General features: G+C 41.4%; 2 protein-coding genes across 5 annotated transcripts in view; both read left to right on the top strand.

The window, feature by feature from the left end:
- The first annotated feature begins 142 nt into the window (after positions 1 to 142).
- LOC110976630 (G protein-coupled receptor 143-like) overlaps positions 143 to 15,559 on the top strand; it is a 47,408-nt gene continuing 31,991 nt past the window's right edge. Inside the window, exon 1 of one of the 2 annotated variants that reach the window (XM_087141438.1) lies at positions 143 to 284. The gene's annotated coding sequence lies outside the window, so the exon portion shown is untranslated. The remainder of the gene's footprint in view (positions 285 to 15,559) is intronic. The other variant, XM_087141439.1, reaches the window with a different exon arrangement.
- LOC110985449 (uncharacterized) lies at positions 152 to 8,793 on the top strand. 3 transcript variants are annotated; one of them, XM_022246482.2, is made up of 3 exons: positions 303 to 838; positions 1,277 to 1,345; positions 2,538 to 8,793. In XM_022246482.2, the coding sequence occupies exon 3, from the start codon at positions 2,582 to 2,584 to the stop codon at positions 4,868 to 4,870; it is 2,289 nt and encodes a 762-aa protein (XP_022102174.2). In that variant the 5' UTR covers positions 303 to 838; positions 1,277 to 1,345; positions 2,538 to 2,581; the 3' UTR covers positions 4,871 to 8,793. The 3 variants fall into 3 exon arrangements, with proteins under 3 accessions (XP_022102173.2, XP_022102174.2, XP_022102172.2); XM_022246481.2 differs by lacking the exons at positions 303 to 838; positions 1,277 to 1,345 and adding an exon at positions 152 to 284; XM_022246480.2 differs by lacking the exon at positions 1,277 to 1,345 and having other exon boundaries at positions 304 to 838; positions 2,538 to 8,792.

The following is a 15,559-nucleotide window of genomic DNA, read 5'->3' as shown; positions in this document are numbered from 1 at the left end:
AGAAATAGGTACTGAACCCCTGGCCCGGACTTTGGCCTTCAAATTCTGAGCAATTTGGATGCAGTCGGGTCCGAAAATGGCACTATTTGGCCGTTTTGCAGAGGGATGGTTTTTCAAAATGGCTACTTTTCTGGGCAGTGACATTTTCTTCATTTTAGGGGTGGTCTGCTTCCGGTGAAAATTTCTCAAGAATTCATTGGTCAACCCTCCGAAAATTGAAAGGAAAATGAAAGGGGACATGTCGATCATCGTATTCCTGTGCAACCTGGACACCTGTGAGAGTTGTGAGTATTTTTAAAATAATTGCGAAGTGTGGGGATTTATCATTGCCGTCTATGGGAATTTATTTGTAGTGCTGCACCCCGCGGACTTGCTCCAATCTATCGCCATGTTTACACATATTCACTATTGTGTCGACTTCGTAGTTGTGGCGTCATTGGAAAAAATTACCTCTAAAATTGTGAACTGTTACTAATTCTTCGGTGTAATGAACATCCATGCTATGAAAAAAAACGACCTTTGCACTGTAACCTTTGTTCATTTGCGCAGTAGGAGAAAACCTTTCTGTGATTATTCAAGAACGACTCCCCACCCACTTTTCCTCCAAAACTTTACTCCGTTTTGGGGGGACGCAGGGTACACACAGATCCTGGGTGGGGTTTGTGGAGGCGAAGGAAGAGGCAAAAGGGCTCATGACCCTTTACTTTGCGAACAGCGTTCCCTGTATCGCGATGCTGATTCGTGTGGTTCCAACTTCCGGTATTAATGTTGGTGACGATCACGGACACATGCGGTATATAGATGTAGTTCATCCATTGCAGTTGTGCGGAGCCCACAGGTATTGTCAATTGTCATGTCAAGTTTATGTGCCTTTAACCTTTTCACGTTTTTCTCCTTTTTGGAGAATAGTAGTTATTGTCGCTGGTATGTGGATACAAAGACGGTGTCAGCGTGTAAAGGGGTTATTTTAGTAGGGTCCCCCCCCCATACAGCCGGTTAATGCATGCACTCCCCACATTGATTTAGCTATTGTCTTTACAATACAATTCTTTTTATGAAGCTCTTTAATAAAATACATGTATACTTCTGTGTACCATCAACCCTAATTTCAGTGTTAGTTTTGCCATCTTAAAGTGTAATTTAGAGAGCGGGGGTCATGCTAATACAAAATTGGATGTACATGATCTACATATGATGTACATATTATGCTTAGATACTGTAGTCATTTCAGCACCAATATTTGTTTGAATTTTATTTCGCTATCTTAATTTTTAAGGTGTTATTTGTTGTTAGCTCGGATCATGACTGTAGACCAGTAAACGAAGTTCTCTCAAAAATATTCCCAGTGAGTATATTTAAGTTAGAAGATATGAGCAGGAAAACTCTGGAAAGTTTCTTCCTGGAATTTCACAGCAATGGCACCCTCGATGTCATGAAAATGGAAAATATTGAATATTCTGAAAAGCGCACATCTCAATTCAGTAGGCCCTAGATAAAATAGATGTCAAAGAACTTCCATACATCTGAGAGGAATAGAGAGCTGCACCGTTTCTGTTTCTATAAAAAAATAAAAGCATCGCATGAACAGACCTTAAATTGAATGAAATACAATATTATTTCCATACTTCATTGAAAACAATGCAACAGCATTGGGAATATGGGGTAATCCCGAGGGATGGGGGGTATATTCCTCCCACAAAATGTTTGACATAGGAGAAGTCTCTGACAGTGTGACTCTGTGAATCTTCTCGGAGTATAAAATCTTGATTATTATAGTATTTGGTCTTACAAGTACCTATGGCAGTGTCATAGATTTGAGTCTGAATGCACCCAGGCCTTTCAAAGCTTTCAAACCTTTCACAAGAAGAAATGCTTTGGACATGATTCTGCTCCCGTTTTTCTAAGACTAGAGCTGAAATGTTGAAACAACTTCCCAGGACAACGCATAAGTGGCATATTGCAAACCATAACGGGAGGGGAGCATGTCCCTGTAAATCCCTCATCGGGAGATTTGTGGGTGGTTGTGTGGGAAGGCAAAATAATGTTCCTCATTAGAAATTTCAGTGTTTATTGGATTACTTGCTCTGTCTTTTGTAGATCAACACTGTTTTGAATATTTTGAATTATTTAAATGCAGATTTTCAAAATTCAAAAAGAGGCAATCATGGCATGCTATGCAATTTTAATATACAACCCTTGAAAATGAAAACTTAAGTTTCAAGTTTCATTTTCCTATTTTTTGTATTTTGACGACTGTTTCGTTTTTATGCGACTGAATTTTCTATGTGTCATTTCGGGCAGAACACATAAGGTCTACATCAATTTGTGACTACGAAAAAGAAACTTATGGAATTTTTGTATTTTACGGGCCTAAATTTCCTTCATTTTCAGAGATTCGTTATAGATAGTAATACACACCTTATACAATACAGGGTACTTTGGTACGCGGAACCAGTGTCGACACTTCTCGAAGCTTGTTCCGTTCCTTCGCAGCAGGACATGGTAACAATATGGCCTGTTTGATTTCTTTGCAAGAGATTTCTGCATCAAGTTGCGTTGACGATCCCGTCCCAAAATCAGTATGGAAGAAAGTATTAAGCCAGGACTTTACCACTTACCACTGCCAATCAACCACCCATCCTTGGATAAAGATGCTATTAAGATGAAGCTGAATGATATTGAATCGGACTTGAGGACTCGAAAAGACCGAGCAGAAGAATTCGCCATTCTCAACATCATTGGGCTTCTGAATTTCCACCTCAAACGCTACAAAGAGGCTGAGACAAATTTTCGCGCCATTCTCTCCAAGGATGGACGCAATCTTAACGCACTAGCTAACATAAAATTTCTATTAAAGAAAGTTTACAGGACAGTAGAAGGTGAGATATTTGAGAGAAAACTGAATGTGTACCTAAGTGAATCTACAGAAGAAGCCATCAGGAACAAAGCAAGGTGCAGAGCGGAGCAGGCTTATGCTTATGCCTGCGATATGCACACAGATAACGCTGGCACTGAGCGATTCATCGAATCCAATGATATTTTTCACGCAGCTCTTGAAATTGGTGGAGACTCGATTGAGACAGCGGAAAAGGACATGTGGAAATTCTGCATGGCCAAAAATGCGCATAAGATCTTCAACACGTTTTGCTACGGAGAAAATCACTTGCAGTCAAGAGACTACATGGACGCAGCAGTAAACCACTTCTATGAAATAACGCAAAGAGATCCAGGGGATTCGGAGTACCAGTGCGAAAGCTGGCGCCATTTGGGAGACATTTTTCGTAAAATTAAGAACAGGAAGCACTGCACATCTTCCCATTTGCCGGACTGCCTGAAGAAATTTATCGAAGACCCGGAGGAGTGCATGAAAAAGGCACGAGACACTGCAACGTCAGACATTTCAAAGGCTAGGATTTTAGCTCGCTACGCAAACTTTGTATATTCCCTTCGACGGCACACCAACGAGGCACTGCGATTACTTGATGAGTCGATTAGGCTGGATGACAGTGACTATAACTTCTACGCTTTTAGCACGAGAGGAACAGTCCGACTGAAGTTCTTTAAATGGAAAATCCGAAGGTTTAAGGAGGACAGTAAACGACATTCCCAACCAGATCAAAGTGTGCTGAAACATGCATTACGTGATATGGAGAAGGCAACAGAAATCCGCAATGCTTCATGGGACCTGCTAAATATAGCTGAGGTTTACCACTTGTTGGCGGAGCACACAGATGAGTCAAACGAGACAAAGAGAGGGTACCTCGAGAGGGAATTTGGGTACCTCAAACAGGCTGAGGATTGTGAAGACGGAGGCAGGCAAGCACACGTGAAACGCTCACTCGGTCGCTGCCTGTTCGACTTGGGTCATTATCGCGAGGCAATTGAACGCTTTAACGAAGCTTTGGACTTGCAGCCTGCGACTTCTCAGTACACAGGATACTTCCATGAACTATTTCGCTGCTACCTCTGCTTACTGCGAAGCGAACCAAAGGTTGAATCCTCTTTGGACGAGATGGCCGAATCGTTGAGGCAGGCAATGGAGAAGTACGGAAGTAGCACCCTTCTCAAGTACTGCTGCGGCTCATGGCGAGCAGAATACAAACAAGAACTACAGATATTCGTTGATTATTGCAGAACAATTCCACACAATGAGGGTCTCTTGAAGCTGTTGATGGCAAACGAACCACCGTCCCCACTGAGTCCACCTCCTCGACAAGGAGGACTGCTGAAAGAGTCGTGGGAAAGCCCAGAACAACAAGCGGGTGATGGCGTGGCGAAGAAGGATGGAGATTCCGATAACTTGGGCCATCAGTCCCCTGACTCCTTGGGTGCATCCTCTCCAGCGTCTCCAGATCTAGCAGGTGCAGCTGCCTCACTAGTGAGCGGAATCAAAAGCATGACTATAGAGGACACGTCAGTCGGAGAAGCCCGAGAAAAGATATCAAATAAAAATATCGAATATGACTTCTTCGTGGTGTATTCCAAGAGCAACGACAAATGGGTACACGAGGAATTGCTTCCCAAGATGGAGACTAGGAACCTGAAGGGGTGCACAGACCGCACAGATTCCTTAGCAGGTTCCCTCGTCATTGAGAGCGACCTCAACTTGATGAAGATCAGTGCTTGCATTTTACTTGTCATTACAGATGGTTTCGAGACAGAGTGTCAGTATTACATGCATCAGGCTCTTATGCTCAGAAAACGCTGTCATGCCATTTTCCCGATTCGCAGGGACCAATCTGCAGTGCCGGTGGAGCTGAGAGATGTCTTTTGTTGCTTTGATGCCACCAGTGACGTAATACGTTGGGATAAATTAGCTGCAGATATCAAGCGTCAGAAAGATACAGCCATGAGGGCTTTGCAGCGGTAACATTTTTAATAGAAGTTACTGGCAAAGATGTAAGACAATTGGACAATGTATTACATGCATCAGGCTCTAATGCTCAGAAAACCTGGTCATGCCATTTTCCCGATTCGTAGGGACCAATCTGCAGTGCCAGTGGAGCTGAGAGATGTCTTTTACCGCTTCGATGCTAGTTGTGAAAGAATACGTTGGGATAAATTAGCTCTAGAGATAAAGCACCAGAGAGATACAGCTGTTCGTGCTTTGCAGCGGTAACAATCCCCGTATGAGTTGTTTTTTTTCCAGTGAAAGTCAATGATGAATATGCAAGAAAGTGCCATTGGGTGCGTAGCCACAATAAGCCTTTTGCGAGTTAACTTTGACCCAAATCTGGTACACTGAGTTCTTTAAATTCACGTGAACATAACAATTTGAATTCTCCTTACTAAAAACCACTGTTGCTATACCTCGTGATTTGGGGCAAGCTTTTGCTTAGTTACATAAGAGACGCCTTGCAGCAATACACTGTTCTCAATGGATAAGAAGGGCACAAAGGAACCAGTCCATTCCAGAGATGGTAGTCGCTATGCAAAAGCTTGCCCCAAATCAGATTTTATTCAAATTTAACTCGCAAATGGCTTATTGGTTTTCACGCATTGCTTATTGCTCGAACACTATACTTAAAGCTGTGACAGCACTCTGTTGGGCACTCCATGGCACTCCATATTAAACAGACTGTCATATGAATTGGCATAATTTGGTCACATAGTGCACGTCCATGCACCCAAGGGGCCTGTGAGTGACCAGAAGAGGATCCTTTGGCCTCTGTAGAAAAATACTTTCTTCTTTGAAGACTATATATTTTCACTTACATGGGCCCTCGAGGTACATAGAAATGTACTACTGACTTGCGCGTATATTGTGCATAGTAATACAGCTTAGCCATTGATATTGGTCAAAAGTTCGTCATAATGGCCGCTCTTTAAACGATTGCAAAAGCACCAACTCGGGGGCGGCACATACTACATTGATTGAAGAACATGAAGAAACTCTTACTCTGAAGGTGTATTATAAATATCGACTTGGCCATTCGTTAAACGTTCGTTTGCAACTGGCTCACAATGGATGCTGATGACCAGAGCCGAATTGTCACTCTAATGTAACTCTTTGAGAATACACGTAATAAATGACCATACCTTTGTCTTATCCAAACAACGAAGGACTTAAAACTGCTGAGACCAATCTGTAGGGGTTTATAAGTGTAGACAAATATTATACAGAAACTAAAATATGAAGTTTTATGAATAGAATGAATAGTTCGCTTTACACTTTGGAAGAATTTAATAACAAATTTAAGGCTGTACTTATTCTTGGCAATCGTTCCTTTTCTGGTTGATCAACCTGACTATTGTGTTTGCATGTAAATACCAACAGATAAAGGCAGATATTAAAGTAATATTTCTTCTTGAGGAGTTAGAGAGAAAAATTGGAAGGAATAAATTAGTTACAGTCTTAAAAAGTCAATTTTTTAAATCCTTTCTTAGTCTAAGTATAAACTGTCCACAACTGTACTTTATGGAAAGGAATAACTTTGGTCATATTTTTAACTGACTGCGTCGCCAGTTAGTTCCCAGGGTAACACGTCAGGGCTTGGATTAACACTGACAACCAATGTTTGATAGAAATTCTGAAATCCTCCAAAGATTGGAAATTCAAAAAAGCAGATTGGTCATGTTTTGACAACTTGTCAAAAGGTCTATAACAAAAGCGGTGTTCTTGGTGCAAGTCTGAATGTACACGAGTGGGGGTGCTTATACGGAGCTCTAGAAGTGCCAACGACTTGTTATAATCCTGACATGTTTTATCTCAGGATATAGTTATGACATCCTTGTCATTTTGCCATCGATGTCACCACTGATGTCGTCTGTCATTATTTCGCGAGTCATCGTGTCCGGGTCTTGAAAAATTCGATGGCACGTCTATAGCTCCATAGTACCAGAAACAGTTTTATGTGTATTGGCTTTGTTTGCCTCGTAGCCAATTTTGTTGGTCCATAGGATAAGTTTCTTCTGAAATCAAATTAAATCAAAGAGACTTTTGGCATTCTCTTTAATCCACCGTGGTACTAGTAAATTTGCTTCCTTTTAAAGTTCAGTACAAAGCAATCAGTACTTCTAAGACCTGCTTGAAATAACTATCCTGGTGCCACGGAAGTAGTGGAATAGTCTTTATTTTTTTTGAAGGGAATTAGCGTGACCTCAGTTGGCCACGCAGGATCCTGAATTGTCTTTGTACAACAGTTGAAAATTATTATGTTTTTGTTTATTGTTATCATTTTTTAAATTTAAATTTCTTTGTATAGAATCTATTGTCAGTTTTCAGTGTGCCGTTTCATGTAAGAATGACTGTGTGTACTCACTCTCATGTTTATTCCTAGGTCATCTGGTTCATGCTTACAATGCCACGGTGGTACTTGTGATTGTTTGTGTTGGGTTGGTGCCGTTTACAAGTATAGAATGGAATACCCCATTAAAAAGAAAGGCCTAACTCCACCACTTTGGCCTAGGAAAGTTGATTTCCTGTGCAACTCTTTAAAATATTCAGGTTTTCTTTTGAACACAAAACACGAAAATTTGTTGGAGTTGGGCCCTTCTTTCAATGAGGTATTCAATTGTGTTTGTATAGGTTTCAACTATTGTCCATCACTTTATCACATAGCACTTTTTCTTTTCTACTTCTTTGTTCTATATGTTGGAATTCCATTTCAACTAATCAAATTTTACCCTCCGTGCAAACTAGTGCATGACTGCTATATACCGGCCGATCTGTGCACGTGAATATAGTAAAAAGGCACATACGAGAAAGTTCGAATAAGGTCCATTGTGTCAACAACTGGTTGATTTTCTCTGATACAATAATATAACCTATGTACCAGGCAAAATCGACCAACTGTTGACGAATGGTTGTCGCGTAAAACCTGTCCTGAGATACACAATCCAATTTTTTTATGTATAGAGAGGGCGTTGGTTACATTACCTCGAATTGTACAGCCAGCAAATGCTGTAGTAGCCTGATCGTATCTGAGCATTCAAGAAATGACTTGACGAATCGTACCGTACCGAGACCATGCAGAGTTGGTTTAAGCTTTATGATTCATTAAAATGCAAACTTTTGAATTTAAAACAAACTCTGGCACACTGTTAAGGTTGAAACTTTACATACACTTGAACTAAAGTATCCCATTACAATTAAGACTGCCATTATTCAATTTTTTTTCTGTGATTGATCAACACATCTGTATATTAATAATCATGTGTAAATAAATGTTATAAGCATTATTTGGTAAATCAGCTGTCCCCCAAAATAGCAGTAAGGATTAGGTAAAGTGTAATACTAACAACACACACTTCCAGACAAGGTATGGGTCAAGGTTCCACCACAAGTTTATCAAGTAGAAACAAGGGATCTCCTCAGATCACTTTGTAGACACTCAGTTCCCGGGAGTAGTAGAGAACTGACAGTTCTGGACCACACGCCCTTTTCCGCCGTTTTCAGCAAAAACCCCTGGGTAGTACATCGACTCAAAAAATCGGGGGAATCCCCTAAAAATCTGGAATTCCAGATTTCCCCCGGTACCTCATCGACCCAAAAAATCCGGCTCTAAAATACCGGGCGAATATATACATTCTGAGCCAAAATCTCTTTTACCCATCACACGCAGTATTCCCTCCGGTCGTACTCCCTCCGGTCGTGCTCGCTACGCTCGCTCACCTTTTGACCCCGGCTGGCTAAACAACTCGTGACTGGTACTGACTTACACAAACAAAAAGGGATTTCCCCTTGCGAACAAGTCTCGACTTGCCCGATCTGAACTCGTGACCTCTACTTAAAGCATGGCTCTGTTCAAAGCAAAACACGCTATGTTTACAACCGCCTTAAGTAAATGGTCTATATATAAAAACATGTCAAGTCAAGGCGTCAGAAAAAATGATGAAAATTTTAGAGATCTACATATAAATAGAGACATGAGCAACCCACAACACCGGCCTCTACTAACGAACTTTAATCGATTTAAGAAAGCGTTTTTAGAAGATTTTGTCAAGCGGTATAACATCTCATTACCGGCAATCACCCGTAAATCTCACACTAAACCCGAGCTCATTGAAGCTATACGGGCAGATCAAAAACAATTTAGATATCTCCCGCGTCAGTCATATCGGCAGCTGTTGAAAACGGTACAAAAATATAATATTCCTTATGCGAACAAAGACAGATACGTCAAACAGGACTTTATTGATGCGATTAAAGCTTATACACAACCTAAAGAACTGGAGGAAGTAGACATTAAACGTATAAGGCGTTTTAAAGATAATTTTCGTAATTGGGAGTTGATTCCTCGCTTCTATGAAGACGATTTAATACATTTTTTTGATTTTTACAAGCAGTTGATAGAGAAAACAGCGTTAGCTGAACTCAAAGAAATCGGGAGTTACAAATTACAAACACATCTTAAAGTGCAGTTTAGATTGGAAAAAATTGACGGAACGATTGACTATGGCACCTTTCCCTTTCAGAGTGATCAAGACGTAGTAACGAGTAAACCAAGCGTTAAAAATGCACTTGCTAAGCAACGCGAAGAACAAATCGAACAGGTGGAGGCCCATACACAAAAAGGCTCGGGGTGGATCTTTGACAAAGTTGTCGCTTTTTACATCAACGTGGTTAAATATAATCCAGTGGGTTCTTCTTACATTCCGTTGCCTAAGGAACTGTTAGACAAAAAAGCAATCATAAACGTCCAAAATAAAGATCAAGAATGTATCCGATGGGCGTTGAGAGCAGCTTTAAAGCTGTATTCAGACGGAGTCAAAAGTCAGCTAGAAACAAATTCAAAATATAAAATACATGACGAGCGGCCTTCGACTTACCGGTCAGAAGCAGACGGTCTAAATTTTACAAACATAAGCTTTCCAACACCGATTTCACAAATCCCTCGTATCGAATCGCAAAATAACTTGGCAATCAATGTGTTTGGTTACACCAAAAAAGACGGTATTTACATTCTCCACAAAAGCAAGCGTCCAGAAGAAGGAGCGAGTGAAGCGAGCGGACTACGAGCGCAGCGAGAACCAATCAATTTACTTTACTTTAACAAAGGTGACGAAAACCACTATTGTTGGATTAAAAACTTTTCTCGGTTGACGGGTGACATCAATAAACACGACGGCCAAAAATACTGGTGTTTCAAGTGCATGACACATTTCCTAACTGAAGAAAAGTTAGCCAGCCACAAAGAAGATTGCCAAGGCTTAAACGTTCCTACGTGTAAAGTCGAAATGCCAGTCAAAGGCGAGAATATACTCAAGTTCAAAAATTACAAAAATAAGCAAGACGCGCCTTTTGCCATTTACGCCGATTTTGAGTCTGTTTTAGAAAAATTACCGCTGACTGGCACAAACACGGTGAAAACTCAGATTCACAGGCCTTGCGGGTACTCATACGCAGTCGTCAGATGCGATGGAGTTTGCACTAGCCGAAAAACATATAGAGGCCAAGACGCGGCTGTAGATTTTGTAGAATCACTTTCTCAGGAAACAGAGAAAATAAATGAAACGTTTAAAAACAAAGAGCCGTTGATTTGGAACGATCAATTACAAAAAATTTACGAAAAATGTAATAGATGCTGGATCTGCGAAAAGTTGATAGATCGAGCAAAAGCGGATGAACGAAGTGAGAACGAACGAAGTGAGTATGAATCTCACTGTCAATGTGATATTCCAAAACCACCTGAGACAAAAGCTGACAAAATTGCTTTCTGTCATAAAAATGAAGCTGGGTTCAAAGAGTGGAAATGTTTAGATTGCGAAAAGCCCATCAACAATTTTAGAAAAGTTCGCGATCATTGTCACGTGACGGGGAAGTACCGAGGCCCAGCGCACGCTAGTTGTAATCTCAAGTTAAGAATAGTGCCCGACCAAACACCTATTCCGGTTATCTTACACAACTTGGAGAAATACGATGCGCACTTGATTATGCAGGGTGCTCACGAATTTTATGGGAAATCAATTAAGTTGATCGCTAAAAATACCGAGAACTACATTTCCTTTTCTTTTGGCCAACTCAGATTTTTAGACTCCTTTCATTTCATGGCGGCTTCGCTAGATCGGTTGGTTAAAAATTGTTCACCAGATGATTTTAAATTACTTTGTGAAAGGTTTCCAAATAACCCAAATTTACTCTTGAAAAAGGGAATTTACCCCTATGAGTATATAGACTCCTTTGATCGGTTCCAAGAGAGACAACTACCGCCAGTAGACGCTTTCTATAGTTCTCTGAAGCAGGGAGGGATAACCGAGCAAGAATATACTCGTGCAGAGACAGTATGGGAAGCCTTTGGCTGTCAAAACCTAGGCGACTACCACGACCTATATGTGGAAACGGACGTGCTATTGTTAGCGGGTGTATTTGAAAACTTTCGGAAGGTATGCAAGAAGAACTATGGCCTTGACCCAGCCAACTATTATACGGCGCCAGGCCTGTCGTGGGACGCTCTGCTAAAACACTCTGAAATCCAATTGGAACTATTGACAGACATTGACAAGCACTTGTTCTTTGAAAGGGCCAAAAGAGGTGGTATCTCGAGTGTGGGCGCAAAGCGATACGCGAAAGCTAATAGTCCAGAATTACCCGACTACGACCCAAATAAGCCGGAGTCACAGATCATGTACCTAGACGCAAATAATTTATATGGCTGGGCGATGAGCAAATATCTACCCGTAGGGGAATTTACCTGGGAAACAGACTTAGAAAAATTTAATTACTATTATATCCAAGAGTTGCGACTAACTGACGACTACGGTTACATGTTTGAGATCTCTTTAGATTACCCGGAACGTCACCATGACAAACATAATGACTTTCCACTTGCACCCGAAAACATGTCGGTGCCGAACGAATGGTTTTCTAGCTATCAACAAAATTTAATTGGTAATGGCGAGCAAGTGACCTCGGTAGACAAACTCGTGGCTACTTTGGACACCAAACGAAAATACGTGGTTCACTATCGTACATTGCAAAAATATCTCAAACTAGGGTTGTGGATCAAAGAAGTTCACCGGGTACTGCGTTTCCGCCAAAAGCCGTGGATGAAGAGCTACATCGATAAAAACACAAAATTGCGCAAGAAAGCAAAAAATGATTTTGAGAAAGACTTTTTCAAATTGATGAACAATTCGGTATTTGGCAAGACGATGGAAAATGTAAGACATCGAATTGACGGCCACCTCTTAAGGGACGAACAAGACGCCGCAAAATATAAAAAATTAACGTATAAACCGAATTATAAATCGACGGTACCATTTGGGGACTGTTCTCTTTCGTTTGTGGAGATGTACCGAACCAAAACAAAATTAAATAAGCCAATCTATTGCGGTGTAAGTATTCTCGATATCTCAAAAACGTTAATGTACGATTTCTACTACAACGAACTAAAATCAACTTTTGGTGAAAAAGTAAATTTACTTTATACGGACACTGATTCTCTATTAGTTCAAATCGAGCAAAGCTCTGACGATTTAACTGGTTACCTAAACGAAAAGCGCCATTTGTTTGACTTTAGTAATTATCCACCGGGTCATCCGCTTTACAGCGTCAAAAATAAAAAAGTCATAGGCAAAATGAAAGACGAGTTTGGCGGTAAAACAATTTTAGAAGCCGTTTGTATTAGGCCAAAAATGTATTCGATCTTAACTACCGATCAAAAGCGAGCGTCAGCGAGCAACGAAGCGACCAGAGGGAGCAACGAGCGAAGCGAGTACTTTTCTTTAAAGAAGGCGAAAGGGGTCTCCAAGGTAGTAACCGAGAAACGATTGACCCACGAGATGTATAAAAGATGCCTATTTGAAAGGGTTTCTCATTTCAATAAACAACAACTATTTAGATCGGATAAACATCGGGTGTTCACCATTTCACAAAATAAACTTAGTTTGTCGCCGTTGGATACAAAGCGTTATATATTGCCGAACGGAATCGATACGTTGGCTTACGGGCATAAGCGAGCGCCAGCGAGTGGAACGAGCGAGCTATGAACGCAGTGAGAACGAGCTACTCCGGTAATTCGGTGTCCTCGGGTACTACCTGAAGTTCCTCTTTGACGAAACTCCTATTCGGGCCGTTTAAAAGGTAGTACAATGTTGGGCCCGTTTTGACGCGTTTTCCTTTCACTCGTTTACCAAATTGACTGGTGCGCTTTTCAATTTGGTAGACGTCCACGGACCATATCGGATCTGTTGCCCTTCTGACGGTGCCGCCCTCTTGCTCACCCGGGTAATAGAGGTACCTGACGACTGCGTCTGGAGGAAGTTCTCTTTGGGTAGTTCTTATAGGTGTACTTGGTTCTTGGTTCACTCGCTTTGATTTTATAGCTTCTGCAGGAACGGCATCTATTAATCGCGTTTTTTCCTCGTTTAACGATTTCACGACCTGAGGCAAACGTTCCACCCATTCCACGTTACGCACACCCACGTTTAACATTTCTTGAGCGTATTGGTGGCCAAATAACCTTTCGGCTAAAGTACGGTTAAACCTTTCTACAATTCCTTGAGATCTGTGTACCCCAGGTTCACCCACTTGAATTTGTACTTTATTTTTTGTCATTAGCTTTTTAAACTCGCCTTTGAATTCAGATCCCGAGTCTACCATTACGAATTTGGGCCATGTCAGAGGTGATCGCGAATAAATCTTCTTTATTACTTCACTCACTTGTTCAGCGGTTTTACTGGTCAACGGTTCTGCTTCTTTATACCGCGAACCCACGTCTACCACGGTTAAAGCGTACTTAAACGTTTTCCTTTTAACTCGGTCCCAGGGTAAATACAAAACGTCCATTTGATGCACGTAATTAGGTTCGACCGATTCTGATTGCAACATTGTAGGTCTGGGTACGTAATGTGGTGCGGGTAAGTATATTTGCCAAACGGCCTGCTTTTTTAGCCACTTCCTAATAACTGATTTGTCCGCACCGGTCTTTTCGTGTAGACGATCGACAGCACTTTCTCCTCGCCAGTAGCCTTGCGGGCTGTAAAACAATTTTGAAAATTCTCTCTCCATTTTAAAATAAGTTACACAAAGCGAGTTACGAGCGTAGCGAGTACCGGTAAGCCAACAACCCGACTATCGCAGTTCCACCTATAATCCAAACAAACTCGCGAATTTTTTGATCTTCGGAAGGCTCGTAAAAATCGGACAACTTAGGCTCTGGCGGTAACGGGATAATACTCTTACCGGTTAATTCCGAATACTCCCGCAACGCTTCGTCCACGTTTACAAATGTTTGCTGACTCGCGCGTTCTTGTAGCATTCGTTCGTTCAAAAAGTCTAGCAGGTGCGTGCGTTTTTGTTCCCACTCTTGTTTTGCTTGCTCCAGTTGCTCTAACGCGAGGTCGTGACGCTTTCGTTCTTCGTCGACGTTGTTATCTTTTGATAAACTGTCAAATAAAAAATTTGAGCCCGTGAAGGCCAAGGCGTTTACTATCGCTCCTCCAACCATCATTAAAGCACTAGCCATTTTTAAAATAAGGTTAAATTAAATATGGAGTACGAGCGAAGCGAAGCGCAGCGAGCAACGACCGAAGCGAGTATTACCGAAATTAAAGATAAATTAATCGAGATTCAAACCGAACAGGTAGAAACTCAGCTAAAGATCGACGAAATCGCCCATATGTTAGAGGGTGAAAAATATGAAGATCTGTTTTTTGCAGCGGGTTTAACGTTAGTCGTGTTTTCTTTTCTTTTTAAAATTATAAAATAAGAATTGTATTATATAAAAGTAAGATGTATACCAAAAAGCTTAACCCGAGTCGCAGACTTAAAGTTCCTCGCGCGATCAAAGGCGAGCGGCGCGAAGTCACCATTACGCACAACCCGAGTACCGTAGACGCGGGTCACACGTTAAACGTAAAATTCCCCTCTTTAGGTATGGACGAAGTCATGGTACCCGGTACTGCAAAGTTGGCTTTTAAACTCGATCTCGACGGTGCCTCGGACGACAACCGGACGGTTTATAACAACGTGGCGAGAAACCTGGTGTCGGAAATAAATGTGAGTCTCCAGGGAAACAAAATCGTAAGTTACTATGACGCGGACGTATTTCACAATTTCAAGGACAATTGGTTACCCCCGTCGCAGACCAAAAATATGGCGTATTTTGGTTTGGAAAGAGAAAACGTAGCTAAGATACGTCTAGGGGCTGACGATGCTAATGCCGCCGCAAACGATGGTAAGGACAAAGCAATTGCTGACGCTTTTAAAAACAGGTACGCGATTCCACTAGACACGCCTATGTTAACGGATCATACCCCATTTTATCCTTCGTGGTTTAAAGAGCCTCTGACGTACCAACTAACTTTTAACCGACACGACAAAGTGGTTAATTCGTCAGATACCGCGGCTGAATATCAAATTTCAGATCTGACCCTGGAATACGAGGTAGTCACCAACCGAGACTTGGCCCAAACCTTGAGAAATAAGAAGACGATGTATTATCTATTCGACCGGATTCACTCGTGGAAGAAGCAAGCGGTAAACAAGTCAGACACGCTGTGGAACATCAGCATCGACCAGAGTATTAGAAGCCTAAAAGGGGTGTTGATTTTATTCAGAGACCCGACGATCAAAAATCCGCAAAAATTCTATAATCCGCACATCACAAAGACGGTT

Source organism: Acanthaster planci, linkage group LG09 (genome assembly GCF_054643075.1).
Source record: "Acanthaster planci isolate LZ-2023a linkage group LG09, COTS_SCS, whole genome shotgun sequence".
Classification (NCBI taxonomy): Eukaryota; Metazoa; Echinodermata; class Asteroidea; order Valvatida; family Acanthasteridae; genus Acanthaster; species Acanthaster planci.
The sequence above is the reverse complement of the archived record's forward strand: the minus strand, read 5'-3'. Positions and strand labels throughout refer to the sequence as shown.

Excerpts from the sequence above, each read along its gene's own strand:
- LOC110985449 (XM_022246481.2), top strand. The coding sequence starts at position 2,582 with ATGGAAGAAAGTATTAAGCCAGGACTTTACCACTTACCACTGCCAATC.